This window comes from Saprolegnia diclina (genome assembly GCF_000281045.1).
Source record: "Saprolegnia diclina VS20 unplaced genomic scaffold supercont1.85, whole genome shotgun sequence".
Lineage (NCBI taxonomy): Eukaryota > Oomycota > Saprolegniomycetes > Saprolegniales > Saprolegniaceae > Saprolegnia > Saprolegnia diclina.
Genome location: NW_008246152.1, coordinates 107,446 through 133,284, shown reverse-complemented (window position 1 = coordinate 133,284; position 25,839 = coordinate 107,446). Strand labels below are relative to the sequence as shown.

Genomic DNA, 25,839 nt, shown 5'->3' with positions numbered 1-25,839 from the left:
AGTCGGCTGCAGCGGATGAAGTCATCCGAAATTTGCAGCTGGAGCTCAACGCAGCGAACGTGACGGTCGAGGTTGTGACGATGGACGCGGCAAGGGCTCTAGACAAGTGGTACCGCGCGGTCTCAAGCCGCCTGTTTGAATGTCCACGCTGCGGTGGCATCGACGACACGCCCATCATGATCGAGTCGAATGACGACGACGACGACGAGCGGTGGTCGTGTGAGGATGCCATGCCAATGTCGGCCATCCTCGCAGCGCCGCCGCAGCTGCCATCCATCACCGAGACGCCAGAAGAGCACACGGACGACGGCAACACCACGTACCAGCAGCGACGGGAACGAAAACTGAGTCGACTGCGCGAGGTCGGGCTCTGGCCACTTGGACCCAAGAAGAAGCCCAAGCCACCTCCTCGCGTTCCGCGCTTGGCGATAGAACACCGCCCTGGCTTAGTTGATGTCTTTGCTGGTCTTGGGGCACTAGGTTTCGGTGGCTCTCCGCTCTAGAGCCTCTAAGATAGCATACATAAATAAGTATTATAATAGTAGGTTCAGTGACCGTAGGAGTGGTTTGACATTGATATTAGTTGGTGAATTCCTGTGGATGAATTCCAGTCCTTCACCTTTTTAACCCTCCCGCGACGGTTTAAGCTTTGCACAACCGCACACAAAACCCCTCTCCGGAAAAGAACGCCCTTTGGCATTAATTCGCATATTCCATGCCAAACCCATGTTAATCAAAACATATTGGATAAATAGGTGAGCGAAATGGCTTTTTTATGGTAATTTGTTGGCATACAGGTGCCGCATCCGGTTGCAGGAAGCAGCATAACGCATTTGACGCTCGACAGATGACTGATGTTTAGACGACTGCGACTGCAACTGCGACTGCAGCTGCAACGCGTGCGACTGCGACTGCAACGGATGCGATCTCTGTGGTTGCGACCAGCGCACCAACTCGTATGCCTGCTGCAACTGCGACACCAGCTGGTGTGTGTGTGCTTGGTGCACGTTCTGTGAGTTCTGTGAGCTCTGCAATTCGAGCTCGAAAAGCTGCGATTCTCGAGCCAAGGTTCAAGCCAAGGAGGCCGTTGCGCCGCCGCCAACTCTCGTTGTGCCGTACGTCGAGCTGCCAACGTTCTCGCCCATCGCCGTGCAAATGCCACTCGTCGAAAAACCGACGTCGAGTAGTGTGGTGTAATTGGACGATATGTACATAATTCTGATGATTTTCTTGTTGAATTATGCTCTCGGATACAACACAGCTAGAACCGGCCCGACAAAGGCCGGGCGGTGACTGTGACGTTATCTGGGGCCAAGGTGTAAACATGCATTTATTCACCCTCGCTGCAATTTGCATCGTATTAGTCGGGTTCGAGGTTAGTAGAGCAATGAAAGACTACAAAGTGTCCGAGTACGTATGTGACGCGGTCCTCGATCCTGCTGCGCTCTAGTTAGAGGAGGTGAATCGAGTGTCAGAAGGTACCCTAACCCTTTCAAAGCCTCGTCGAATCAACGCGAGCTGCGGGCAAAGCGACTTGGTGTGTTGAGGTCCGGAGCAGTTGCCACGGCAACCCGCGCCGTTGACGAACACGTCGTCGTTCTGGCGTCTATTGTCTACAATTTCTATTGCTTGCAGACGCGCCCGGTTGGCAGTGCTTGTTGCCCACTTGGCGTCAAGCTGCTTTCCCATCTCTCGCCCATTACATTAATGTAGTACTCGTCGATATGTCATCGTAAACGCCGAGAATGGCATACTAGTATGTATTTTACTTCTTCAACGACGCTTGGTGTTCTTCGCGACCGCGCTGGACACAGGCCTGGAAGCGCTTCTTGATGAGCTTGTCTTCGGGCGCCAGCTGCATGGCCGACCACATGGACATGGCCGCGTCTTCGTAGCGCATGAGCGCCTCCAAGCACTGGCCTTCGCGGAAGAGTGCCTTGGCCCAGTTGGGCTTGAGCTTGAGCGAGATGCGCACGTCCCGAAGCGCCTGCTTGGCATCACCGGCCGCCAAGTGCGCCGCGCACCGGTTGCTGTAGAGCAAGGCGTCGCACGGGTTGAGCGCCAGCGCCTGCGTGTAGAGAGCGATCGACTCGGGGTACTGCTTCTTGACAAAAAGCGCGTTGCCTTGGTCCTTGATTTCGTTGGCCTTGGCGACCGTGGCGTCGTCGACGGCCACCATCGGCGGCAAGACAACGTCGTCGTCGTCGTCGTCGTTGGCGGCAGTCGCCTCGGCCTCGGTCGTCGTCGGCGCCACCACGACCGGTGTATGCACTTCGTTGGCCACCTACGCAGCACTCCATTCAGGCCCGACTGTTTAAAATGAAAAACCGAGTACCCGCGCCTGCTCCTTGGCAAGGATCGCGTCCACGTCCTGCGACTCAAAGCCGACCGTGAACGGCTGCAAGAGCCGCACCACGGCGGCATGGCCCATACCAGCCGCGAGCTCGAGCGGCGTCAAGCTACTTGCGCGATGAAAAATCATGAAAAATGATGCAAAAAATGGTCGAAAAATTCAGCAACAACGTACCCGGCCTCGGAGCGCTGGTTGGCGATCGTCTGTGTGTCCACCGCGCGCTCCGTCAGCATGGCTTCGATGATGCCCGTAAAGCCCGTTTCCGCCGCGACGTGGACGGCCGTGATACCCGGCATGATGTTGACCTATCGTAGACTTTGTTAGTCATCGGCACGCCATCAAATCGATAGAACGCACCGTCATGTCGGCACCCGCACGCAGCAAGAGCGCGGCGACCGCCGGCTTGTGCATGAGCGTTGCAAGCAGCAAGGGCGTGATGCCGTGCTGGTTGCGCGCGTCGACGTTGGCGTGCAGCGCCAAGAGGCTTTCGACCGCCTTCTCCTGGTCTTCGCTCACGGCCATGTGCAGCGGCGTGCCGTTGGGCGTCGCCGCTTCCAGCTGCGCACCATGCTCGGCGAGGAGCTTGATCGCGCGCACCGAGCCGTTGGCCGCGGCCTCGTGCAGGCACGACGTTCCGTTGTTGGCCGCGAGGTTCGCATCCGCCTTGTGGTCGACCTAGCGCAATGGTTTAACAATCGCCTTGCTCAACTAAACGAGGTGTCGTACGAGGAGGCTCTTGGCGGTCGCAAACTCGTTGGCCTTGATCGCGTACAAGAGCGGCGTCCGGCCGTCTTCGTCCGGAAGGTTCAAGCTTGATGGCGAGTTCTCGAGGATGTACGCCAGCACCTTGCGACGGCCCTTGAGCGCCGCAAAGTGGATCGCCGACCGCTTGTGCGCGTCTTTGAAGTCGCTCAAGACGTCGCCCTTGGAGAGCGACTGGCCCGTCGTCGCAACGATGCTGTTGACGGCCACTTCGAGCTCGGCAAGGTCGCCGTCTGCGCGAAATAAGGTGAGCGATCAGAGAGGTCGCATGCAGAGTGTACCATTGGCGCTCGAGAGGAGACGCTCAATCATCTTCTTCTGTGCATGGTACTCACTAGCACCCTTTTCCTTGGCCGCAGCGCTCATGCTTGTCGTCGTCGTCTTCCTGCAAAACGCTGGTGCAAACTGGCCAGGACAGGCGGGTACCATTTGATTGGCTTGGATTTGTGGGTGGTTCTCTCCAAACAAAAGGTAAAATATTGTTTTTAAAGAATGTACATCCCGTTGCCGTAGCCCTGCGCCGATGCACCGATATACCGGTATGAAAACGCGTTTGTCGAGACGTTCGAGGTGCGAGACGACGCAGCGGCGTTCCGGTGGCGTCTAGAAAGGGCGACCAAGAACCGATTCCCTCACATCGGGGGTGGGCCATTGCAAACATGGTGTGGCCCGCGTGGTTGGTGCTCGTATCCGTATGCTTTATCCGGAAGTTGAAGTGGGCCGAGATTTGGCGCCGCCCATCGAACTCCGTAGCGTTTGCGATTGCGATAGTTTAGTATATTAAGGGTCCTATATTGTCTAGTGGTCATCACATTTCCGTGCGAATAAGTGCCTTCTCGAGCTCGTTGTACGCTTGGCGCTGGAGGAGCTGGGTGCTCTGAAGGCGCTGAATGAGCTCGAGCTCCGCACGCTCCATGGCCGCGACCCGCTTGCGCTGTTCGCGGAGCATGACTTCCTCTTCCTCGACGCTCTGCCGGTAGCTACACATCCGCATCCATGAGCTTCCTCGTCATTTGCATGCATCAAGATGGTAGAAAAGCGCACCGCGCGACCGCTTGCTTCTCGGCGACCACACGTTCTTTCAGGCGCTTCTTCCGCAGCTACGAGATGGACATGGCTTAGTCCACTCTACATCGCGTGTCTATCTATACCTCTTCTTCCTGGTGCCGCACAAGCTCTCTCTTTTCCCGCGCGCGCTCGACCTCGGCTTGCGCTTGGCGCTCTTTTTCAATCTTGAGCCGACGCCGCTCCTGCTTGACCGTGTCGACTTCTTGGTACTTGCGCGAGATTATGCTAATCGCGGCTTGCCGTTTCTTGATGACCGAGGTCTAGTATACATGACAATATTGTGTTCATTCTCACACACAAATTGAGAATCGGACCTTGGCCGCGAGCTTGTGCTTCTTGGTCGCAGTCCGCGTCTCGACCTCGCGTGCATGCAAAAACAAATGCCGGTCTTGCTGCTTCTTGACAACTTCTTCGCGGTGTTCGAGAATCTGCTGCGCTTTTTCGCGCGTTTGCTCGATCTTGCGCCACGCTTTCTGCTCCTCTTGCTTGAGAAGTGCGAGGCGGTTCGCGAGTAGCTTGGCGTCGTACTCGGCCTGCTTGCGCTTGGACTTGGCCTGCGACAATTTCGATGGCGCGCCCGACGTACTCGGTCTCGGCACGGACGCGACCGAGTCGCGCGCGGACGTCGGCGGCGTCGACGTCGTGAGCTCTAAAAGATCACGCCGCTCTTCGTCGACGATGCGGTGCCATGCAATCTCGAGCGACTCCTACACAGGCGTCAAGACACTCGGCGTCGTTGAGGTTGATTACCTTGGAGAGGTGCGTCGCTCGCACAGTCGCCAGCATGTCGAGTAGCATTTTGATTTTGAAGTCGGCACGGACCTCGGACGACCCGAGGCGCGCCCGGAACGCCTCCAGAGCGACTCTAGAACAGAGTGTCATGGGAATTGCTGCGTTTACATGTCGATAATACCCTTCATTGTCGTAGAGAATACTAGCATCGAGCGCAGCAAGCACAGCGGCCGTGAGCGGGTCGTCGTCGCGCTCGTCGCTCGTGTCGAGGCTAAGGTGTGCCTTGGGTGCCCGCTTTTTGGTCGAGTTTTGGCCGCAACTGCTTAGCGGGCTTCTCAACTCGTCGGTCGTCGGCGACACGCGGGCCATTGCCCTCAGCACTCTTTTCGCCCCAAGACGATTTTACACTTATTTGCGTTGGCTTAATTTAGCTCGGGCGTTGAGTCTGACAACGCAAACGTCAAGTCGATACTCCGTGTCGCCGGCCTTTCCCGCATGGACACCGACATCGTCGAGACGAATACATTTTGTGACGGGGACGAGAGCTTGCGCTCGAGCAAGCCTCCGAGTGACGCCAGTGTATCACCACCAAAGCGGCCACGGCCCCCCCGCCCCCCACGACCACAGGCGCCATCCCCCCATGACGAAGGCGACGCGTCGGACGTGATCACGTTTGATGTGGGCGGCATTCTCTTTCCGTGCAAACTGCACGTGCTCGAAAAGGTCCCGCATGCGCGGCTGCACCGCATTGCGCTCTGTGGCTGTAGTAGCACGAGCGCGAACACGATATTTCTCGACCGCAACCCGTCACTCTTTAGCATCCTCCTCGAGTGGTACAAGACGGATCAATTTCACTTGCCCGGGCACATTGCCCGCGATCTCATGGAAGCCGAAGCCAACTACTTTGACGTTGGCGCCGAGATGTTTCCAGCGCCACCCAACTCAGTCGTGTGCTTTGCGAAGGCGCTGCAAAGTACGCTGCTGCCGCACCAACCGCCCATCGTGTTTGTACTCCGCGCCCACGAACAGCTCGTGTTGGAGTCGGCCACGGGTCCCGGTCGCCTCCTCTTGCGCGTGACCGACCTCTCGGGGACAACGACCGTGCCCCAAGCCGTGCTCTACGACAGCGACTCGTTTTTTTTTCTTGGTGGCGGACCCGCCAAGCTCCATGGTACACCGTTCCCAGGTACTATAATCGTGCTGGGATCCCTGTCCTAAATGATATGATATGGCGTAGGCAACCTCATTTACTCGTTCTGGGTCGAGCACACGCGCGCAACGACGCCGATCGTTGTCGAGTTCAAGCTGCGCTACCTCTTTGCAGCCACCGACCAAGTCGTATTGTCCAACGACGATCAGATGTCGCTGCGCGAGTCGATGACGGCGATCGAGGCCGAGCCGCACGTCGTGACCGCCAAGACCATGCAATCGCTCCACACCCCGATCCTTGAGAAACCCGCGGTCGTGGCGCTCGAAGAGCCGCTGCGGGCGAAAACCCCAGGCGCCAACTTGCCCGAGAAGACGAAAGAACGTGCACAAATCGTCGAAGAGACGCAGTTGTTTCAGGCCAAAGTCCGCGAGCACGCGGTATGATTTTGAGTTTGAGTTTCAATGCAGGACATCTTGCGTAGGTGTGGGTCCAGCTCCACCAGCGCGAGCTTGCGCAGCAGCAGCACTTTGCTCTCAAAGAGGATGGGAGTCCGCGAAAAGCGTCGAGTGAAGCACCCCCTGCCGGGTATGCGCGCAAGCCGCCCACCAAGAAGCTGCCATAGCAATAGATGGCATCTTGCATTTATCGCAACGTCCGATGGGGACGAAAACTAGATTAACTTATGTATAGACCTCGTGTAGCATCGCCAAAGGTGCTCTTGAGAACATATCGAATCGACGCACCCTCTCACTATCAGCGGGCCACGTCTTGAAGGTTTGGATCATCCTAGTTCTTATAGCTTGCACTTTCTTCTTGCGGGGTGTCGGCGGTCGGACGTAGATGGACTATACCCGCTGTTCAATTGATATCCGTGGTGCGAACAATAGACAACACAACGTCGATCAAAAATGGACGCAAGGACGACATGTATTGCTTCATTGGGCAGTGGTTGCTACGACGCCGTAGCCCTAAACCCTTAGGCCATGTAGTTGGCGAGGACGGCCACCGTAGCAAGCGCGATTGCCGAGATGGACGCCATGGACGCCGACGACGGCGCAGTCGGGGCAGGCGTCGGCGCCTTGGTGGGGGCGGTCGTCGGTGCAGTCGTTGGCGCCTTGGTCGGGGTCGAGCCCGTGGTCGGCGCGCTCGTGGCACCGCACGCGCCCGTCGACGCAACCGTGAGCTTCTCGGACGGCTTGGCGCACGCAGCCTTGAGGAGTTCGCAGTTGTTGTTGTACGTCTTGCCGTCCGAGCCGCACACTTCGTTGAGCACGTCGTTGCAGACCTTGGGGCAGAGGTCGCACTCGCCCTTCTTGGCGACTGTCAGCGCCGGGTTGTTGCACGCCTTGTTCTTGAGCTCGCACTCGGTGTTGTACGTGTTGTTGTCGCTGCCGCACACCGGCGCGTACATCTTGTCGCAGAGCATCGCGCAGACCTTGTTGCCGCACGGGACTGCGATCATCGTCGCGTTCGTGCACTGCGCGTTCTGGAGGAGGCACTCGTTGTTGTACGTGACGCCGTCCGAGCCGCAGACCGGCTTCATATCCTTGGTGCACGCCTTCTCGCACGCATTATCGGCGTGGGCGAGGGTCGCGGCGACCGCGACAAGCAGACCAAGCGAGAGCTGCATGCTGTAGTTTTGGTGATGTGGTGCTGGACGACGAGCAAATTCGAAAGTGCAATCTCACTTGCATCGTCGAAACGCGTGGGACTTGACGCAGGACCATGTCACGGCGTCGGCATCTGATAACCCCGCGCGGCCGTCGCGCTTGGCGGGGTATATTTTGGCTGGCCCTTGCACCTTGGAGTTTGTATGGGAAAAGCCATTTTATGACGCTGACGATCTTGGCGCCTTGGGATTGGCTGGATTTTTATACTTGGTTTTCGTAGGGTATACAAACCGAGGCTCTTTGGATACAGGATCTGGCAATGTGTTTGGATCTGATTTGGATCTGCTCGCAGCACGCAGCTGGCGACGAGAACTGGAGCTACCTCGGCGCTGGCGTGCTTCATCAATACCAACGGGAAAGAACTTGGGTCGAGACCCGCTTGCAACGCGACGCTATGTGTGGACCTTACGGGAATCGCCTGTAGTACTACACGAAACGCAGCATTCAAGTTGGTGCGCCTGTCTAGCGCACACATTTAGTGTATCCTATGCATCTTTTTCTTCAAAATCAAGCGGTAATGGGCAGTCGCCCTTCCTAAACGAGTCCCACGTGCATCTAACCTCACCAACATTTCCAATATTTGGCGAGTCCGCCCTCACAAGCGAGGTTATGGGGGAAAATCCCTTGCGATCGCGCATCTTTGACTGGATCGCGCGGGCTGAATTTCGCGCTTCTCAATCGCGTACTTGCAGTTGAAGGCGGCCTATCTGAGCAGCCAAGCGTCCAGTCAAATCGCTTACCAAAACGAATGTGCTTGGGCTGCATGGATCTTTCCTCTCGGCGGAAACCTGTCCTGTATTTTAGCTTGGTGAAACCTCAAAATCCATGATCGAGGTCGTATACTGTACTAGTACTATCGATGCCGATTGTATTTGCAGTAAAAAGTTCATTTTTGCGTTCTCGCATGTCCATGGACAAGTTGTCGTGCAACAGCAGTCTCGAAATCCGCGGCAAATTTTGGCGCGAAAGGCCCGCTGTTCGCTCAGTCCCCACCTTGTCTGAGCATGATACGATACTCTGGAGCTCCAGATAAACAATACTACACCGACACCATCAACACACCGAATTGCGCAGGCGGACGCGAGGGAACTTGGTCTCGAATATTTTCGCCAGCGCCTGTCGGCGAGCGCCAATAAATGCGTGCGGCTGCCCGTACTAGTCGCATAGATTAGCTTTGCTCATCGTGTAGTCCCTCTTCGTGATCATTTGGCCAGTGGACCACGTCCTTGACACGTCATGTCCACGACCACCATCTCCGTTTTTTGACACTTAAGATCTTAGTGTGGTGTTCTTGGGAAAGAATGTTCTCTTCAAGCACCTCTGCTAAAGTGTAGTTGGCCGAAAATGCTGGCTGCTGCTAGTATCATCTACTATACTCTAGCTGTGTCCCTCGATTTTACATTGCGATTGTCGCTGCAAGAGATGGCTGGGTTTTTGGCATTTTGGCGTGCGATTTTGAGTTTTGCGTTTTGCGTTTTGGCGCGGAGCCGGATACGCAGTTCAAATTCGAACTTCGCTTGGTATGGTATCCGGAACCTTTCTTTTGTAATCCCGAAGAGTATTCAAAAATAGAGGTTTTAAACTGGCCTGGCATTTGTATGGCAGTCCAGCACACGCCTTCGACGACCATGAGCAGCAAGGAAGAGATGGACGACGAGATCCGCGAGCAGGACCGCTTCCTGCCGACGGCCAACATCTCCCGCATCATGAAGGTCTCGCTGCCCAACACCGCCAAGATTGCCAAGGACGGCAAGGAGACGGTCCAGGAGTGCGTCTCGGAGTTCATCTCGTTCATCACGTCCGAGGCGAGCGACAAGTGCCAGCAGGAGAAGCGCAAGACGATCAACGGCGACGACATCATCTGGGCCATGAGCACGCTGGGCTTTGACGCGTACGTCGAGCCGCTCAAGCTCTACTTGCAAAAGTACCGCGAGAGCGTCAAGGTCGAAAAGTCGGACAAGAAGGACAACGTCGGGTCGTTCGGCGCCTCGTCGTAGGTAGATGGAACCGACTAATGTATTTTGTGCGTCTATGTCATGCAGCGAGGCCATGCAACATGGCGCGACGGCGCGCCGCAGCGAACTGCCACCCGACAACCCGACGACGTAGCAAGCATCATCGTGCGACGGACGAACTTGGCACGCTCCACCTTGACGATAATGGTAGATGCGCAAGGCCACGCACGCTCAAGCGACCATGGCTCTCGCCTTCTCGCTACGTGGCGTGGCGCAGGCAACGCACCATGTGGCGACGCAAGCCGCTCGGCTTTGATACGTCGCTGCGAGGGAATAGCACAGCGTCGCCTCGCGCTACATGCGTCGTCTCTGCGTCCTCATGCTGTCGCACCAATGATCCAATGCTAGGGGTTGAGTCGGCGGTGCCAGGCTGCCTGGTCGACGAACGAATGCAATGATGCATCCACGCTTGCTCACTCGCGCGGGCAAAGCTTCATGCAGCTAGCTGTATGATCATCGGCGGGGATCCACCAAGCATGTCGGTGACAAGCACGGCAATAGATTAAGCGAGGTACACCCTACGACGAGGCGCCGAACGACCCGACGTTGTCCTTCTTGTCCGACTTTTCGACCTTGACGCTTTCGCGGTACTTTTGCAAGTAGAGCTTGAGCGGCTCGACGTACGCGTCAAAGCCCAGCGTGCTCATGGCCCAGATGATGTCGTCGCCGTTGATCGTCTTGCGCTTCTCCTGCTGGCACTTGTCGCTCGCCTCGGACGTGATGAACGAGATGAACTCCGAGACGCACTCCTGGACCGTCTCCTTGCCGTCCTTGGCAATCTTGGCGGTGTTGGGCAGCGAGACCTTCATGATGCGGGAGATGTTGGCCGTCGGCAGGAAGCGGTCCTGCTCGCGGATCTCGTCGTCCATCTCTTCCTTGCTGCTCATGTTGCGGCTGCTTCCTTGACTGGCACAGACGCAAACCCCTCTACAACATGATACTGTTCATATCGAGTTTGAAAGGTGGCTAGAAACACGCTTCTTTAGCCGGCGAGTCGATAGGTTGAGCAAAGTGGCCGAGTTGGACACAGGATGCCCGTAGCTCGAATTGAAATCACTAATCTATTTCGTGCGGCACTAAGCACTAGGTGCTAGACACATACACGAACTACGAGTCGATCCAGCGAGCGTAGGCACACCTTCACTTCTTTAAGAGTCCTCGTGTAGTTGTCGCGACGCATCAATAGCTCCTAACTGTGTCTATTGTCAGCACCGCAAAGGGCTGTGTTTCAGCACTATCTCTTTTGGGGCAAACTGTCTACATGTAGTTGGGTTTGGATGGATCGCTCACTTAAGCAGACTTGGCCCGCCACTTTGTGTAAAGACACTGAGGACTCTGATAGCAATAGCCAGCCTAACAAAACGCTAACGTTAGTATAATACTATTACCTTGATAGTGTCATTGCGACCCAATATGGACCTGTCGTGATACCGGTAGATCTCTGTCGTTGCTGTAGCTTCAGGAGCGACATCGCGTATCCCACTTTTGGCCAATCAAACACTGGCACGCTCGAAAAGCCCAATCGGTGCGTGCGGTTCCTATGAATTTTGCATTGGCTAAAAACCTGGTAAATACAGCCAATCCACGTGCGCTAAAGCGACAAGCACGTGCAATTGGCCAAAAGTCGACAAGATGACAGCGTACGTGCCACCCGAGTGGGCCGACGGCGGGCAGAACGTCCATGGCCTCTCGCTCGAGGTCATCAAGAGCGGCGTCATCTTGGACACGGTCGCGCTGGACGCCAAGCCCTTCTTCGTTGTCGGTGCGTCGGCCTCATGACGGCGAACAAGGCTCATCGTGCTCTAGGCCGCATGGAGCCGCTCTGCGACCTCGTGCTGCAGCATCCGTCTGTCTCGCGCACCCACGCCGCGCTGCAGTTTAACGCCGACGGTGCGGTCCCATTGCCGCACGTAGCCATTGCTCATGGCGGCGCGTAGGCACGCTCTTTGTCGTCGATCTCAAGAGCACCCATGGCACGCATGTCAACAAGCAGCGCCTCCCGCCCAGCGAGTACACGCAGCTGTACGTCGGCGACGTGGTCGTCTTTGGCGAGTCGACGCGCATCTACACGATCCTTGGCCCGCCCGAGCTCATGCCCGGCGAATACAAGTACCGACGATGCTGCAGCGTCATCCTCGGCTGACCACATGCTTGATGCTGTAGCTCGACCAACTTGGAGAAGCTCCGCGCATCGGTGCGTCCTCGTCTCCTCGACGGCTTGGTGCTCGGACTCAAACGAACATAGCTGACTGAGAAGAAGCGACCGCCAAAGCAGCCAAGTGCTTGCGACGATGGCATCTCGTGGGGCTTTGGCGAAGACGCGGAAGAAGAGGACGACGACGCTGACCACGACGACAGCAGCGACGACGAAGCCGGCGACACGCGCCGGCAACCCACGGCCAAAACCGCGCGGCAAGAGAGTTTGCCCGACTACTTGCGCGATGTATGCGTGCATATATCGCGAATGGCGTTTGGCAACGGTTGACACCTTGATACTTTAGCGCAAGGACGTCTCGGGTCCGTATGTCTCGAGCGTCACAAAAGAATCGATCTCGGCCAAAGACACGGCGCTGTACACCCGTCTTCAGGCTCGCATGCAAAAGATGGAGAACCTCCGCACCGAATCCGAGCGAATTCGAGCCAAGCAAGGCATGGGGTTGACCGACGGCCAGCAAGCCGCGCTCGGTACCTTGATACTCTTCTCCTCGCAGTTGATACAATGTCCTCTAGACAAGAACGAAGCCCGGATTGCGCAGCTGCAAGAAGACATTCAAACCATCGAAGCGACGCTGCAGGCCAAGCAGACGCAGCGGCTGTCGCAAAAGGCGCAGCTCGAGGCGAAAAAGGAAGCCAGTACGTATCCTTATTCGTTAGTCGATTCTACAATCTCCTATTACGACTAGGCGCGACCAAAGCCGCGACCAAAGCCAAGGCATCGACAATGTACAACGACGACGACGACGACGATTTCTACGACCGTACCAAAGCCCACGCCACCAAAAAGCACGTTCCGCTCTCGGCCGCGCCGCGCGTCTTGACCGCCGACTCGATTCGCGCCAACGTGCGCGCGCTCACGCACCAGCTCGAGACGATCCAAGCGCAGTATCTAAAGAACGAAGCAGCGGCTGCCACGTACGACGCGATCCCATGTGGCATGAAGGTACATGCGAGTGTGTAGGACGACGAGCACCGACGCCGACGACAGTCTGGATGCGTATCTGCAAGCGTCTAATGCAGCGCTCGTCGCCGACCAGCGCACCAAGCTGCAAGCCGAGACAACGCGACTTCAGGCGCTCATTGAAGAGCAAGAAAAGTTGCTAGCGATTGCGACACCCGCGCTCGACAAGGTTGTCGAGAAGCCACCACCAGTCGTGGCATTTGCACCGGACGCCGAGTCCACATCCGTAGCTGCCCCAGTAGCTCCTGCGGTAGCCGAGCAGGTAGCGGCGCCGGTCGCCGTGACAGAACCGGCAGCCGACCCGCAGCTGCCGGCACGGCCATCCACGCCGCCCATCAACGCGCCTGTGCCCATCGAGACGCATGGCGACCCTGCATTTCATCTACGGGAGATGAGCGAGCGCACGCTGACGCCACCGGAAGAGCCCGTGCGTACGGTACGCTCGCTCGAGCCAGAAGGGGCAAGCCAGAAGAAGCGCCCAGTCCCGTCGACCGAGCCCAAGGCCAAGCCCAAGCGCCAACGACCGAATGCGGCCAAGGCAGCCAAAGTGTTTGACGACGGCGTCCTTGAAGGCGGTGAGAGCGTGTGGCAGCCGCCTGCCAACCAAACCGGCGACGGCCGCACGGCGCTCAACGACAAGTACGGCTACTAGTACACAAGAGGAGTAGCTGCCGCTGATAATCTGCCATCGGTTCAGTGGTCGAACTGCCGTTTGAGTAGCTTTCGAACGAGGTTGCTTGGTTTGTGCGCAGCCGTACAGCATGGGCTCATGCACATTCGAGAAGGCAGGGCGAGACGTGTAGCGCTCCGGCTCGCTCCAGAGTAGGACAGACGCAGCATCTCCGCCGGTGGACGCCGCCAACGTTTCGGATTTGAGTCGCGCTAGTAGCTGTAGTAGCAACGAGGAGTGATACGGGTCCTGGCTATCGTGCAAAGACCGCGCCGACGACGCCCGCCGTCGGCTCCTTCCACGTGGCAAGTTCTGCAACCGGCGTCGACTGAGACGCGGCATCTGATTCGACGCGCGGCGCTTGAAGTTGGCGGATACAAACACCAAGTGTGGCACAACGGTCTGCCACGTTCAACTTCAACCACTTTCTGATTGGCCAAAACGCAAAATGCGAGATTCGACGCTCGGGATTGGTCGCTTCCCAACGCTGGGCGCGTGGACGCGACTGGAAAATATATTCATTTTCACAGGCTTTCATTTGTCAAGATTTCAAAGATTTCGATGGCGGTCGGTGCATTCAAGTTGTGAGGAACCTGCGAGAATCTCTCGGTATTCAAGCGCCCATTACGCTGCAAGCCACGACTTGCAGATTCCGTGCAAAGATGTGGCATCCCATCCCTGCACCAAGGCGTTAAGATGGTCGACGGTCGATTCGATCGACGTTGCACTTGGGCTTGTCGGAGCCGCGTTCGTGCGACACCGCAAGATACCACCGATGCGCAAACACGAAGCGCTGCTGCCCATCTCTGGCGGCAAGAGTGGCAACGGTCGCGAGCTTGATGGCCAGTCAGTCACCTTGGGATCATGGTCGGTCCACATCCCAAAGATTCTTGAGTGTGTGAAAATATGCACCAATCAGGCGCCGGAACCGTTGAAAGCCCGTCGCAGCTGACGCGTGGGCTTGCCGCGATACCATACAAGCGAGCTGCTATTCGCGACGCGCCTCAGCAAGCTTGAGCAACGCCTCCGGAGTCGATATATAAAAGGACAGAGAATATGTATTTTCACAGTGCACGGGCCGAGCTTCGAATCTTTTCCGACGAATCTGAACCCGGCGGCGGTATTCAATACCAATGTTTTATTCTCCATACAAAAAGCAAGATCGCGATGTATATTATTACCGCTCCGCGCGACGGCAAACTCAGTTTTCCATTCTCCAACTTGACGTGCCATGATGAAGTTCCTCGACCGACCGGACGCCACCAACATGGAGCAGCTCACGTGGCCCCAGTCGCCGCCGATGACGATCCCGATGGGCGCGCCGTCGTCGCCGCGGACGCTCGCGCCGGCCATCGACTTTCTCATCGACGCGGTCTCGCCGCAGCTTTCGTTCGAGGCGCGCGAAGGCCAAATGCTCGTCCAAGCCTACTACCTACAGTCGCGGTCCCGCGTCGACTCGCACGACCCGAACGACCAGAACTACGCCGGCTACGTGTTTTCGCCGCAGGCCAAGCAAAGGTTTCGCACGGACGACGACGACGAGCCGATTTTCCGGCTCGACCTGTAGACGCGCCTCCTCGCTGTGTAGATGTCCGAGTGCGTCATTGTCGCGTCCTGTGTCGTGTTTGCTGGAGTAGACGAATAGAGTCGTAATTTTCGCCTTTTGAGAGTTTGATCTGGTGGAACGATGCTCCATGATGTGATACCATGGCGTCGGCGCAAGCGCGGACGACCGAGATGACAAGGCGGACGAGAGGTCGCTCCGACTCGGCGCTGTTGGCAGACCAGGAGGACCAAGAAGCGGTTTGGCTTTTCGCAAAATACGCAGTAGTACTAGTGTATGGAGGCATGCGAGTGAAGCGCTCTCACTCGCCCTGCAACCGAACGGTGCGCTACGCTCGGCAGATGCTTGCCGTACTCGAATATATGTATAGCATGGCTATTGGCAAAACTACATGCAACTACGCAGCGACACCAAGAATACGGTGCTCATCGCGGTTGTCCGTGTCGGGGACTTGGTGTCGGCGTTGGTGTCAAGCTCGCTGTTGACGCCGGTGTCGCGGGGCAGAGCAGGTTTCTCGTCGCTGCGGCGCCGGCCACCCAGCCCACGGCCTTGTTAATGTACTACTACAGGTTTGATAGCCATCGATGACACGCTACATCTTGGATTGTGTGGTGCTTGGGAGTGTGTGGGAAGGACACAGTGACGAGACAAGGGACCTACGCCACGGCACGGTGGCATCACCAACCATAATAGCATTCATCACGTAGTCCAGTACTGGCGTGGCTGCTCCCCTCGCGGTATATCCCTCCGGAGCCGTGACCACCGTCGGCGCCCTAGAACACTCGACGAACCAGCGGTTTGCGTACAGGCGGCACGACAACTTGTCCTCATTGCCCCGTCTCAGAGATGCCATTTTGGATCCAACGGCAACAGCTCGGCGTTTCCCTATCTTTCCAGTGCACAGTCTCCGCGTGGGTCGACACTAGCACAACGACCACCTTGTGCGTGCAATGTCTCGTGTTCTTGGGTTGGCACTGCTGCTGCTGACGACGCACATGGGGACGTCGGCGCCGTGCTCGGCGGCGCAAAATGGCTCGTACGCGCAAGCCATCGCCGCGACCCTCTCCGACTCGTGCGCGCCCGCGCTTCGGACGCCGTACAGTGCGACCTTTTCCAGCGTCCTGGCCGAGGAAGGCAGCCACTTTACGCTGTGTCAACCCGCGTGCAGCGAGGATCTCGCCAACTACACACGGAGCGTCCCGTCCTGCGACGAGGTGAGCGCAGCCGTCGCGAATCTCACGTCGTTTCGGTCGTTCTGCTACGACGTGACGCATCCGACCATGGACGGTGGCGCCTGCACGAGCACCGATGCGGTGCAACCATGGACGCAGAGCTGTGGCCCAACTGCTCGGGCAGCACCGTGACCGGCTTGTCGCGGGACTTGAGGGGCTGCAATGGTACTGCGGGTCGCCGGCGTGTCGCGACAACATGACGGCTGTCCACGCCCGTTTGCCCAACTGCAGCCAGTCGGGTTTGGACCCGCGAAACACACTCCTCGAGACGTACAACTGCACGCGCGCAGAGGCCGGGGGTCTGCACGACCGCCGACATCGAGACGCTCCGGAATTTGGCCGCCCATCCTGTCTGGACCCGATGCGCGTCCGCGCTCAACATGTCGCTGTGGAGCAACTGTTCGGCGTTCTTGCGTACCGACATGCCACTGGCATGGTGTGCGACGACGTGCCCCGAGTTTCACGCTACGATGCTCACCACCGAGGTGCCGCAGTGCAACCTCACGACGCTACCGACGTACCAGCGCGGTGAACTCGCGCCTTTCTTTGATATGCTATCGACAGCCCAAGCAGAGGTCGCGTCCTTGGGCGTGGTGGGCGCCACCGCAGCGTACATGGCCAAATTCTGCCCTGAACCACCGACACCGACACCGACAACGACAACGACGCCAACAACAACGCCAACACCGACGACCCCGACACCAACACCGACAACACCGTCGTCGCCACCGTTTTGCCGTCGTGCTTGCCATGTTGGTCGTAGTCTAGCCTGTCCCCTGTAGAATACATGCGACGACGTCGGTTGATGACAATGACAAAGCGCAGGGGTACGTCACATCTCTTTTTGCAATTACAACCGCTCGATGATGAGCGCGCCGGCGCCGCCACCGCCGTTGCAGATCGACGCCGCACCGATCGTCGCGTCGTTCTGCTCCAGAATATGGATGAGCGTACCGACGATGCGCGCGCCCGACATGCCGATCGGGTGGCCAAGCGCAACCGCGCCGCCGTTGACGTTGACGCGGCTGTGGTCGAGCTTCATGAGCTCCATGTTGGCAAGCGCCACGACCGAGAACGCTTCGTTGATTTCGTGGTACTCGATGTCCGAGAGCTGGAGGCCAGCGTGCTTGGCCGCGATCGGGACCGCCTTGGACGGCGCGGTCGTAAAGTCCACGGGGTTGTGGGCGGCGTCGCCGAACCCACGGATGCGCGCCAGGGGCTTGAGGCCAAGGGCGTCCGCACGCTCGCGCGACATGACGACAAGGGCGGCGGCGCCGTCGTTGAGCGGCGACGCGTTCGCAGCCGTGACCGTGCCGTCCTTCTTGAAGGCCGGGCGGAGCGTCGGGAGCTTGTCGAGCTTGACGTTGTAGATCTCGTCGTCAGCCGAGACAACCTTCGGGTCGCCCTTCTTTTGCTTGATCGAGACCGGGACGATCTCGGCTTCAAACTTGCCGGCCTGGAAACGAGCCAGAGACCATGAGATCTTTGGAATCGGAGGGTCGTCGTACCTTGGCCGCGGCCGCCGCACGCGTGTACGAAGAGATCGCAAAGTTGTCTTGGTCTTCGCGCGAGAAGCCAAAGTCCGTCGCACACTTTTCGCCGCACATACCCTGGATGGACGTCGGATGAGGATGGGACGACAAGTAGGAGGATCGATGTGCGTACCATGTGTTGGTTGTTGTACGGGTCCCAGAGACCGTCGTGGATGACACCATCGACGAGCTTGCCGTCGCCGAGGCGGTAGCCCGACCGCGCCTTGGGCAAGTAGTACGGGATGTTGCTCATGCTCTCGAAACCACCGGCGAGCATGATGTCTTGGCTGCCGGCCATGATGGCCTGCGACGCCATCGCGATGGCCTTCATGCCGGACGCGCAGACCTTGTTGACCGTCGTGCACGGGACCGTGTCGGGGATACCTACGCATGGAAAGGGTCAGCTTGTGGTCGTCGTCGTGGATGAGGATGGTGTACCGGCCTTGAGGACCGACTGGCGCGCCGGCGCCTGGCCAATGCCAGCGCTCACGACGTTGCCGAGGTACGCTTCCTGGATGTCGTTGACGCTGATGCCAGCGCGCTCGATCGCAGCCTTGTTGGCAATCGCACCGAGCTCCGGGCCGGTCAAGCTCGAGAGCGCGCCGTTGAACGTAGCGATCGGCGTACGCGCGTAGCTGACAATGACAACGTCCTACATACCCATGTCAACCTCACGTCGTAGCTTTGCATGAGGTCGTCGTACCCGCGGCGAGGCGGCGTGGCTGAAGCGGCGGGCGATCGAGGCAGCGGCAGTCTTCATCGGAGAGTGATTCCAAAAGTGAGCGGCCGACGCCCTTGGGATCCTAGCTTCAAGTGCGAACTTCGGTCTCGCATACAAATATCAGGCCACGCCAGCGATTTGTAATCAAGTGACACTATTTACTTTATTTCCTTGAAATCGTGTACTTTTGACCTTTGGATGCATACATTATTCCAGGTGTTTGCGTATCAGCTGGTGCAACCACGCCAGGCGCCGTGCTCGATTTCTACACTATTTCCGTGGTTTCCGATGACCACAGGCTGTCAGCTTCGAACTTCGCCCTGCACGGGACAATCCCTGGGCACATTCCATGCGGTATACAAACTTCAAGAGAACCGGCCAGAATTTAAAAAGATCAGATTGGGATGTGTTGAGGCACGTGCGTGGCAGCGGTGTCGACGTTGCTGCTGCGGTCGTGGTCACTGGTCAGCCAGACGAGGGGCAGGCGAGGTGCATGTAGGGTCATGGCCCATGCGCGAGGTCGAGCTGCGTCGATGGAGGTCAAGTATGCCCAAGGCCATGCACGCTACGACGGCGAGGAGCCCGATTACCAATGACCGAACCCTCCCGAAGGAATTGGTCTCGCGAGCTTGCACGTTGCATGTGGCGGCCACGCGTGGAGAGGAATGGAGATGGCGCGATATAGGATGATGGTGAATGAATAGTAGCCACAGCGTCTGATCATCGACGGTGCTTGCGGCTGTCCTCGGGGCATGCAACGGCCACCGCGGCGCGCTAGTGTGAGTCACCATTCGCCGCCTCCTCGCATGCATGTACATACCAGTATTTGCAATTGGCTAGAGCTTGAGCACGCTAGAGTATTCACGAGCTCTTCGCAAAGCGATCGTCGCTAGATGGTCGACGCACCGTGGTAGGATAGCACCGTCCAAGCCGCATGCACGTGTATGACTATAGTCGGGCGCGTTGTCGGGGCTCGGGATAGAGTGAGATAGCGAGCGCACCAAGGGTCAGCGCGTAGAGCGATAAGCGCCTGGGTAAGCGAAGGCACCACGGCGCGACGAGCCTAGTGCTGGAGATGCAATCGTGTGATAGTAGCTGCTTTGATCGCGAGCGCAGCAGCGGGTAGGGGCGTCAACGTCGTGCGGAAGAGCTAAACGACCTTCCGCCAAGCTTAGTGGGTCGCCTCAGTCGCCAACTTTGATTTGCACAGGGATTGTTGCGACGCTGCTTTTGGCCAATTAAACTTCTCCACGCTGAAATCGCAGGGTGTGATTGGAGGGCGTTTTCAACCGCATCATTGTGCAACTCGCCAAACCATGACAAAGTCAAAGGAGGTAGCGGAGGACGCTGCCCGAATGCAAGCGACTGCGTCTGCGATCACATAGGAGGAGCTCTACACAGCTGCAGAAGAAGGTCGACTGGGCGACGTGAAGCGGCTCGTGGAGAAGGAAGGCGTCAATCCCAACGGCAAGGACGGCGTACGTTCCTGTTCTTGTGGGCATCGATGCATTGCAGCATGCCATTCATCGTAGGCACCCTTGGGCGTCGCGGCTTGGTTTGGCCAAGCCAAAGTTGTCTGCTACTTGCTCACAAAGGGCGCTTCGACCGAAGGGCACTGCAATGTACGTCGACGCCACCGTATCAAGTCTTGCATCAGTATGGGCAGGATGGCCTCTACACGCCGCTGCTAGAATCTGCAAAGCACAACCGACTTGAGGTCGCGCGCCTCCTACTGGATGCCGACGCCGATCCCGGGGCCAGAAACATCGTACGTATATACTCTCATTTGCCGCCTGACGATACGACGACGATGGCATGATGGACGTAGTACAAGGAAACCGCGCTCGATGTGGCAATCAAGTACCGACATGATGACGTGGCGCAGCTCTTGCGCGACCATCCGCAACGCAAGATCACCAAAGCCAAGGTACATATTGACACTTTGGACCTTATCGCCGTCTAGTATGATGTTCCTAATTAGCTTCTTGCAGCGCTGCACGAAAGATGCTTCTCGGACGCCATCACCCTCATCAAGTCAACCACGGTTGACGTGAATCTGCGGGATGGCGTACGTCGACTCCATCGCGAGCTACGTACTACCAAGCCAATGGCTGTAGAACTTCGTCCCACTGCTGCAGTTGGTGGTCGACACGGGGGACATGGCGCTCCTACAAACCCTCCTGTCCAAGCCGAGCCTCGACGTCAACGCCACCGACAAGGTATACTTCTTCATTGAAGACATACGATATTCCACATCACATACTGTTGTAGGAAGAGCAAACCGCGCTTACGCGTGCGATCGCCAAGAACAACATAGCTGCAGTCGTTGCCCTTGTCCAAGCCAACGCCAGAGGGACCTTGATGGGCGAAGAGGTACTATCCAACTGCCTCCTCCGTTGAGATCGCAGGCGATGCACTCTGCTTAGGGCTGGACTGTTCAAATGTACCATTTTGGACTGCTACTGCTCCAAGCCGCGTCGACCAACAACGCTGGCAATCTCGAAGTGCTTCTTCGCGCTGGTGCTCGTCCGTCCACCGTCAACGAGGTAGGATCTCCCTTGCATAAATAAAAATGATTCCACGACCCCTCCTCCGCAACTCTAGGACGGAGCGACCGCACTGCACGTGGCTGCTGCCAACGGTCACGACGACATCGTCACGCTGCTTTTGGCAACGGACCCGTCCCTCTCTTGTCGCAGCGACCAGGTAGCCCACGGCAGCTCACGTCACGACCCTTCAAACCTGCATCTAGAGCGGCAATTTGCCGCTGCATCTCGCAGCGGCGAAGGGACATATGTTCATTGTGGAAAAGCTGGTCCAGCATGCGCCTGTCAAAAGCCTCAGTTGGACCAACAGCGTACGACCGTTCCTTCACACTCGGTATCTCGACCAGCTCGTTGCGGTTTAGGGCGGCTGCACCCCCCTTTCCGTCGCCATCAAGTGCGCCCACGCGCCCCTTGTCTCGCTTTTGATTCAATCCGGAACGTCACTGGACTCCACCACCAATGTAGTCCCCTTCGTTGCTCCTGCGGCGCAGAGAAGGCCTCACCTCGTGTCATAGAGCGGGTGGACGCTGCTCCACGAGGCTGCGGCGACAGGAGGCCTCGCCATGGTCAAGATGCTACTCTCGACCACGCTCAACATGTTTGCCAAAACGACGGTAGATGCGTCGTCCAAGAGCAAGGGCTCGGGATCTGACGCGGCGGTGTCATGCGTAGGCGGGCGAGACGCCGCTCCAGATCGCTACGGACAAGCAGCGCGGCGACGCCATTGTTCAAGCCTTCAAGGATGCCGAAGCCGCCGAGACCCTCCGCTTCTTGGACGCCGTTCAGAGTGGTGACGCCGACCGTGTCGATGTGTATCTGAGAAAGGGCGTCGGCGTCAACACAACAGACGCGGTGCGTTGATTCTCTCCAAGTTAGTGATTTTAGATGCAATTTGTTATTCTAATACTTAGAATGGCCGCACGGCGCTGCACGTGGCTGTGGCAAGAGACCATGCTAGTGTCGTCGACCGACTCGTGCGCGCAGGAGCGACGATCGTTGTCCATGATGCGGTGCTGTGTTCCGCCTGTAGCCGTTGTTGACCGCGGCTTGTAGAACGGGACGTCGCCACTGCTCTTGTCTGCTCGCCAAGGTCATGTAGCGAGTGCCCATGTGCTTGTGCAGGCGCTGTCGCTCGAAGCACTGGCGTCTTCTGTCCGCTGGAGCTACGCCGAGGCCATGGACAAGGGCCACACCGAGGTCGCCGAGATGTTGCTTCCGCACCTGCCACCGAGCGTCGTGGATCCCTATCCGGTGCGCCAGCGGTGCGTGCATGGTCAACTTACACTGCACACAATAGGAGGCCGCCCCTGCGACTGACGAGGACACCAGCCGCCGAGATGCGCTGCTCGCCATCTTTCGTACCGCCTTGGACGGCGCCGGTTCGGTGTGTAGTCCTAGCGGTTGGACCAGTGCCGATGATCGTCTGTGTAGGACGCCATGAACCAGACGTTGGTGCAAGCCGTCTTGGCCGGCCACGCCGACGCTGTGCAGTGCCTCTTGGCGATGGGCGCCGACCCGGCGACGATGCGACCGGTGCGACTCGACAGGAGTCGTCGAGTTGCAATATGAGGCTTGTAGGAGCAACACGGGTGGACGCTTCTGGCACTTGCGATCAAGCAAGCCAACGACGCTGTCGCACAAGTGCTCTACCCTCATCTGTACCCAGAGCCAACTGCGGTACCATATTACCTAGATATTGTATATCAAATGTGCTATCACTGTGCTAGGCCATCGCCACCGAGCTCGTCGTCGAGCGGGAAATCTTTGGTGGCACCGGTGTCACAGTCAATCTGGGCTCGTACGGCGACAAGGCCGTGGTCATGAAAGGGCCCAAGCTCCCCAACCCGCGCCTGGTCAAGAGCTTTATGCAAGAAGTCGACACGATGCGCACGTACGCGCCGAATTGAGAGTGTACATAGCCTGACATCCTCGATGTAGGTGCACGTCGCCGTACCTCCAGCCGCTGCTCGCGGTCCTCGACAATGGCTCACAAAAGCCGCACGTTGTCCGGCCGCGGACTCTTTTGTACAGCCCGACGATGGTCATGGAGTACATGGAGCTTGGAGATTTGCACAACTACCTCCAGCTCAAGCAATTTGGGGTGCCCGTGGAGATGGAGCTCTCGACGATCGAGGTCGCGCTGGTGTTGGCGCTGGCGCTGGCCGATCTCCATCGTTGCAACGTGGTCCACCGCGACGTCAAGAGCCTCAACATCTTTCTTTCGAAAACGTACTACGTCCGCCTCGGTGACCTTGGCTCAGCGCGGACGCTCGATGGTGATACCTTTACGTCCAACGTCGGCACCAAGTTTTGGATGGCGCCCGAGGTGCTCCGGGTGCCAGATCTTGAAGGGCAAGGCCGCGTGTACACGACGGCCGCCGACATTTACTCGTTTGGCGTCGTCTTGACCGAGCTCGATACGCTCTGTGAGCCGTACTCGGATCTCGTTGATCGCAACAGCATTGAAGCCAAGGTCCGCACTGGGCTGCTGCGTCCGAATATGAGCCCGACGTGCCCGCGCTGGCTCCAGGACCTCGCGGACAAGTGTCTGGCGTTCGATCCGACGGAGCGCCCGACAGCGGCGGCCATCGTCAAGGAGCTCTTGCTGCGCCGCAACGACGGCGACGACGCGCCGACGACCGTCCTTATGAACAAGAAGGCAGCAACCAGCGCTGTGGGTCTGCCGACGATATCCGAATGCGGTACAAACAGCAACGAGGTAGGATTCCCTCAGATTATCTCTAACGTTGTGCTTGACGTGCGCGTACATAGATCGCGTAAGGCGTTGTCGACCATATTGGGCATTGGAGTCTGTAGTTTGTCAGAGGCTCAACCACTCGATTTTGCATTGTTAAACCATTTCCCGTTGGGGGTTGTGTGCCGTAGCGTTCCCGACGCTGTCGAGCACCGGGGAGTCATCGAGCTAGGGTTAGGGTCCAAGCGCCAAGCCACGCCAGCACGTTACAGCTCGTCCTTGATCGAGCAATTGACGAGCAAGTGGGGTACTTTGCAGACGTGACTACACAAACGTAGCAAAGAGGACGCGCGTACGGTCCAGAAGCATCGGTCATTGACGATGCTTCGTACAGCGCACAACGGTCCTCCTAGTACCCGTTGTCTCTTCTGTCGGCGCGTCAATGACGCCCTCGCTCTGTCGTTGTATGACTGCACGTGCTTGTATGAGTATTCCGCCGCTCCATAAACCGTATCACCAGTTGAGGTATGTCGACGCAGCGGTGGCTGTCGCTGGTCGCCAGCCCACCGATCAACCGAGCAACTCGCCGTGATGTACTGGTAAGTAGGCATCGCTGCAACATACACCCTTTTTGCCCAATGCTTAAGGATGTAGAGCGCTACCAGCAATATACAGTGCCTGTGGATATAGGAACGTGTTTCGCGTTACCTTTGTTTTATTAAGACTTTGCATACGTTGAGACTAGTAAACTTCTTCTTCATTCGCTCACCGGGCCGTGGCTACGCGGGGGCGCATCTTGCTCTTCGTAGTCGCTTGCGGCCGCGGAATAGTTCATGACGACACGCTCCGTAAAAGCCTTCCAGGCTTTTTCGATCGGCAGCAAAGCGACGCCGTTGTTGAGGTCATCCCGAGACACCAGCGACCGAGGCGGCGACGTCGGCAGGGCCGGAGGCGCAGCACGTGGCATAGCAGGCGCCAGCGCGGGCAACGATTTCGCTTGGTGCCTACATCCACTACTTGCTCAAGACAGCCCAACCAAGTTGCCTGTGGCATCGCCCGATGCTCGCAACATACAACATCCTGCGCGCCTGCGGCTTGTTGTCTTCAGAGGCGGTTGACGAAACAATAGGAGCCAGCACTAGCGCAAGCCATGTACATATACTCTATCCTCCTCCAGGACCAAGGATGGGGCCCCGGGTAGGTACCTCGGTCGAGTTGCTCTTCCTTGGGCCTTGAGTCGATGGGTCGTGTGACCATGTGACGTGGCAGATCGACCCGTTGCCTTTATTGTCGCTTGTGATTGGCCATATTTTTCTCTTTTTGGACCAATCCAGCCGCGTTTACCATTTTGGCACCACCACTGTCACTGCCACACCATGACCGGGGACAAGGGCGACGACTGCACCGCCGCCGCCAAGCCGAGCCTCGCGGACGATGCACCGCGCTCGCCGAAGGCGACTGTGGACACGGAGCCTACGACAACAGCCAGCAGCGCAACCAGCTCGCCAGACGTCGCGGCCACCCAGCGCCCGACGACTGCAACATCGTCGTCGGGCAAGCGTGCGCACAGCAGCCTTGCAAGCGCTTCGCCCATGACCAAGAAGCCGCGCGTGGACGACCTGCGCTGGAGCGTTCTCAAGTGCAGCATGACGACGTCGGTCTCGAACGACAAGCAGACGATGACGACCAAGAAGATCATGTCCGACTCGTGGAACTGTGTCATGGCCGGCACGCCAGCTGACGTCTTTAGCGTCCGCATCGACGCGCAGGGCCAAGACTCGGACGAGAACACAGACTTGTGGGTTGGCTATTGCAAGGCCGGCGCCTTCAACGCCAACGGCGACACGACGGGCCGCTTCTGCAAGCTGCTGCGGCCCTCCCAGACATGCGGGATCGACGAGATGGCAGCTTGCTTTGCTGACGGCGACGTGCTCACGTGCCACTACGACCG

General features: G+C 57.9%; 12 protein-coding genes across 12 annotated transcripts; 7 read left to right on the top strand and 5 right to left on the bottom strand.

The window, feature by feature from the left end:
• Positions 1 to 1,723: 1,723 nt before the first annotated feature.
• Positions 1,724 to 3,511, bottom strand: SDRG_15149 (hypothetical protein). The gene is made up of 6 exons (XM_008621313.1): positions 3,397 to 3,511; positions 3,080 to 3,348; positions 2,711 to 3,028; positions 2,528 to 2,658; positions 2,336 to 2,459; positions 1,724 to 2,284 (listed from the first exon to the last, which is right to left on the bottom strand). The coding sequence occupies exons 1-6, from the start codon at positions 3,479 to 3,481 to the stop codon at positions 1,766 to 1,768; spliced, it is 1,446 nt and encodes a 481-aa protein (XP_008619535.1). The 5' UTR covers positions 3,482 to 3,511; the 3' UTR covers positions 1,724 to 1,765.
• A 354-nt stretch (positions 3,512 to 3,865) lies between these two features.
• SDRG_15148 (hypothetical protein) lies at positions 3,866 to 5,321 on the bottom strand. Its single transcript, XM_008621312.1, has 6 exons — positions 5,097 to 5,321; positions 4,934 to 5,048; positions 4,498 to 4,890; positions 4,267 to 4,443; positions 4,160 to 4,215; positions 3,866 to 4,095 (listed from the first exon to the last, which is right to left on the bottom strand). The coding sequence occupies exons 1-6, from the start codon at positions 5,282 to 5,284 to the stop codon at positions 3,924 to 3,926; spliced, it is 1,101 nt and encodes a 366-aa protein (XP_008619534.1). The 5' UTR covers positions 5,285 to 5,321; the 3' UTR covers positions 3,866 to 3,923.
• Positions 5,322 to 5,353: 32 nt separating this feature from the next.
• SDRG_15147 (hypothetical protein) lies at positions 5,354 to 6,797 on the top strand. The gene is made up of 3 exons (XM_008621311.1): positions 5,354 to 6,101; positions 6,153 to 6,502; positions 6,547 to 6,797. The coding sequence occupies exons 1-3, from the start codon at positions 5,411 to 5,413 to the stop codon at positions 6,685 to 6,687; spliced, it is 1,182 nt and encodes a 393-aa protein (XP_008619533.1). The 5' UTR covers positions 5,354 to 5,410; the 3' UTR covers positions 6,688 to 6,797.
• A 166-nt stretch (positions 6,798 to 6,963) lies between these two features.
• On the bottom strand, positions 6,964 to 7,864 carry SDRG_15146 (hypothetical protein). The gene has a single exon (XM_008621310.1). It carries the CDS (start codon positions 7,693 to 7,695, stop codon positions 7,042 to 7,044), a length of 654 nt encoding a protein of 217 aa, XP_008619532.1. The 5' UTR covers positions 7,696 to 7,864; the 3' UTR covers positions 6,964 to 7,041.
• Positions 7,865 to 9,274: 1,410 nt separating this feature from the next.
• On the top strand, positions 9,275 to 9,772 carry SDRG_15145 (nuclear transcription factor Y subunit B). The gene has a single exon (XM_008621309.1). It carries the CDS (start codon positions 9,334 to 9,336, stop codon positions 9,730 to 9,732), a length of 399 nt encoding a protein of 132 aa, XP_008619531.1. The 5' UTR covers positions 9,275 to 9,333; the 3' UTR covers positions 9,733 to 9,772.
• A 399-nt stretch (positions 9,773 to 10,171) lies between these two features.
• On the bottom strand, positions 10,172 to 10,672 carry SDRG_15144 (nuclear transcription Y subunit beta). Its single transcript, XM_008621308.1, has one exon. It carries the CDS (start codon positions 10,635 to 10,637, stop codon positions 10,269 to 10,271), a length of 369 nt encoding a protein of 122 aa, XP_008619530.1. The 5' UTR covers positions 10,638 to 10,672; the 3' UTR covers positions 10,172 to 10,268.
• Positions 10,673 to 11,376: 704 nt separating this feature from the next.
• Positions 11,377 to 13,681, top strand: SDRG_15143 (hypothetical protein). Its single transcript, XM_008621307.1, has 9 exons — positions 11,377 to 11,512; positions 11,557 to 11,640; positions 11,688 to 11,859; positions 11,914 to 11,944; positions 11,996 to 12,193; positions 12,252 to 12,435; positions 12,481 to 12,603; positions 12,654 to 12,882; positions 12,929 to 13,681. The coding sequence occupies exons 1-9, from the start codon at positions 11,383 to 11,385 to the stop codon at positions 13,578 to 13,580; spliced, it is 1,803 nt and encodes a 600-aa protein (XP_008619529.1). The 5' UTR covers positions 11,377 to 11,382; the 3' UTR covers positions 13,581 to 13,681.
• A 1,151-nt stretch (positions 13,682 to 14,832) lies between these two features.
• Positions 14,833 to 15,165, top strand: SDRG_15142 (hypothetical protein; the record flags this gene model as incomplete). The annotated part of the gene is made up of 1 exon (XM_008621306.1): positions 14,833 to 15,165. The coding sequence occupies one exon, from the start codon at positions 14,833 to 14,835 to the stop codon at positions 15,163 to 15,165; it is 333 nt and encodes a 110-aa protein (XP_008619528.1).
• A 992-nt stretch (positions 15,166 to 16,157) lies between these two features.
• SDRG_15141 (hypothetical protein) lies at positions 16,158 to 17,189 on the top strand (the record flags this gene model as incomplete). The annotated part of the gene is made up of 3 exons (XM_008621305.1): positions 16,158 to 16,475; positions 16,519 to 16,599; positions 16,685 to 17,189. The coding sequence occupies 3 exons, from the start codon at positions 16,158 to 16,160 to the stop codon at positions 17,174 to 17,176; spliced, it is 891 nt and encodes a 296-aa protein (XP_008619527.1). The 3' UTR covers positions 17,177 to 17,189.
• A 27-nt stretch (positions 17,190 to 17,216) lies between these two features.
• Positions 17,217 to 18,733, bottom strand: SDRG_15140 (acetyl-CoA C-acetyltransferase). Its single transcript, XM_008621304.1, has 5 exons — positions 18,630 to 18,733; positions 18,365 to 18,578; positions 18,060 to 18,310; positions 17,903 to 18,004; positions 17,217 to 17,850 (listed from the first exon to the last, which is right to left on the bottom strand). The coding sequence occupies exons 1-5, from the start codon at positions 18,684 to 18,686 to the stop codon at positions 17,245 to 17,247; spliced, it is 1,230 nt and encodes a 409-aa protein (XP_008619526.1). The 5' UTR covers positions 18,687 to 18,733; the 3' UTR covers positions 17,217 to 17,244.
• Positions 18,734 to 19,963: 1,230 nt separating this feature from the next.
• Positions 19,964 to 24,106, top strand: SDRG_15139 (TKL protein kinase; the record flags this gene model as incomplete). The annotated part of the gene is made up of 22 exons (XM_008621303.1): positions 19,964 to 19,981; positions 20,033 to 20,125; positions 20,180 to 20,269; positions 20,314 to 20,415; positions 20,476 to 20,574; positions 20,629 to 20,715; positions 20,765 to 20,866; positions 20,919 to 21,020; positions 21,074 to 21,193; positions 21,252 to 21,353; positions 21,400 to 21,504; positions 21,556 to 21,654; positions 21,709 to 21,807; positions 21,866 to 22,045; positions 22,105 to 22,203; positions 22,247 to 22,444; positions 22,491 to 22,577; positions 22,625 to 22,726; positions 22,772 to 22,870; positions 22,921 to 23,084; positions 23,132 to 23,912; positions 23,966 to 24,106. The coding sequence occupies 22 exons, from the start codon at positions 19,964 to 19,966 to the stop codon at positions 23,972 to 23,974; spliced, it is 2,937 nt and encodes a 978-aa protein (XP_008619525.1). The 3' UTR covers positions 23,975 to 24,106.
• A 1,146-nt stretch (positions 24,107 to 25,252) lies between these two features.
• SDRG_15138 (hypothetical protein) lies at positions 25,253 to 25,809 on the top strand (the record flags this gene model as incomplete). The annotated part of the gene is made up of 2 exons (XM_008621302.1): positions 25,253 to 25,686; positions 25,797 to 25,809. The coding sequence occupies exons 1-2, from the start codon at positions 25,265 to 25,267 to the stop codon at positions 25,807 to 25,809; spliced, it is 435 nt and encodes a 144-aa protein (XP_008619524.1). The 5' UTR covers positions 25,253 to 25,264.
• Between the last annotated feature and the right edge of the window lie 30 nt (positions 25,810 to 25,839).

What these genes read in the sequence shown, in the direction of transcription:
- SDRG_15140 (XM_008621304.1), bottom strand. Translation starts at nt 18,686, where the DNA reads ATGAAGACTGCCGCTGCCTCGATCGCCCGCCGCTTCAGCCACGCCGCC. An exon ending in CGTACAACAACCAACACATG is followed by an intron (nt 18,005 to 18,059) that starts GTACGCACATCG and finishes ACGTCCATCCAG; the next exon opens with GGTATGTGCGGCGAAAAGTG. An exon ending in GTGCGGCGGCCGCGGCCAAG is followed by an intron (nt 17,851 to 17,902) that starts GTACGACGACCC and finishes GCTCGTTTCCAG; the next exon opens with GCCGGCAAGTTTGAAGCCGA.
- SDRG_15147 (XM_008621311.1), top strand. Translation starts at nt 5,411, where the DNA reads ATGGACACCGACATCGTCGAGACGAATACATTTTGTGACGGGGACGAG. An exon ending in CCATGGTACACCGTTCCCAG is followed by an intron (nt 6,102 to 6,152) that starts GTACTATAATCG and finishes GATATGGCGTAG; the next exon opens with GCAACCTCATTTACTCGTTC. An exon ending in CCAAAGTCCGCGAGCACGCG is followed by an intron (nt 6,503 to 6,546) that starts GTATGATTTTGA and finishes CATCTTGCGTAG; the next exon opens with GTGTGGGTCCAGCTCCACCA.
- SDRG_15148 (XM_008621312.1), bottom strand. Translation starts at nt 5,284, where the DNA reads ATGGCCCGCGTGTCGCCGACGACCGACGAGTTGAGAAGCCCGCTAAGC. An exon ending in ATTCTCTACGACAATGAAGG is followed by an intron (nt 5,049 to 5,096) that starts GTATTATCGACA and finishes ACTCTGTTCTAG; the next exon opens with AGTCGCTCTGGAGGCGTTCC. An exon ending in AGCACAAGCTCGCGGCCAAG is followed by an intron (nt 4,444 to 4,497) that starts GTCCGATTCTCA and finishes CATGTATACTAG; the next exon opens with ACCTCGGTCATCAAGAAACG.
- SDRG_15146 (XM_008621310.1), bottom strand. Translation starts at nt 7,695, where the DNA reads ATGCAGCTCTCGCTTGGTCTGCTTGTCGCGGTCGCCGCGACCCTCGCC.
- SDRG_15143 (XM_008621307.1), top strand. Translation starts at nt 11,383, where the DNA reads ATGACAGCGTACGTGCCACCCGAGTGGGCCGACGGCGGGCAGAACGTC. An exon ending in TGGAGAAGCTCCGCGCATCG is followed by an intron (nt 11,945 to 11,995) that starts GTGCGTCCTCGT and finishes AAACGAACATAG; the next exon opens with CTGACTGAGAAGAAGCGACC. An exon ending in AACGAAGCAGCGGCTGCCAC is followed by an intron (nt 12,883 to 12,928) that starts GTACGACGCGAT and finishes GCGAGTGTGTAG; the next exon opens with GACGACGAGCACCGACGCCG.
- SDRG_15144 (XM_008621308.1), bottom strand. Translation starts at nt 10,637, where the DNA reads ATGAGCAGCAAGGAAGAGATGGACGACGAGATCCGCGAGCAGGACCGC.
- SDRG_15145 (XM_008621309.1), top strand. Translation starts at nt 9,334, where the DNA reads ATGGCAGTCCAGCACACGCCTTCGACGACCATGAGCAGCAAGGAAGAG.
- SDRG_15149 (XM_008621313.1), bottom strand. Translation starts at nt 3,481, where the DNA reads ATGAGCGCTGCGGCCAAGGAAAAGGGTGCTAGTGAGTACCATGCACAG. An exon ending in CGACCGCCAAGAGCCTCCTC is followed by an intron (nt 3,029 to 3,079) that starts GTACGACACCTC and finishes CCATTGCGCTAG; the next exon opens with GTCGACCACAAGGCGGATGC. An exon ending in AACCAGCGCTCCGAGGCCGG is followed by an intron (nt 2,460 to 2,527) that starts GTACGTTGTTGC and finishes TCGCGCAAGTAG; the next exon opens with CTTGACGCCGCTCGAGCTCG.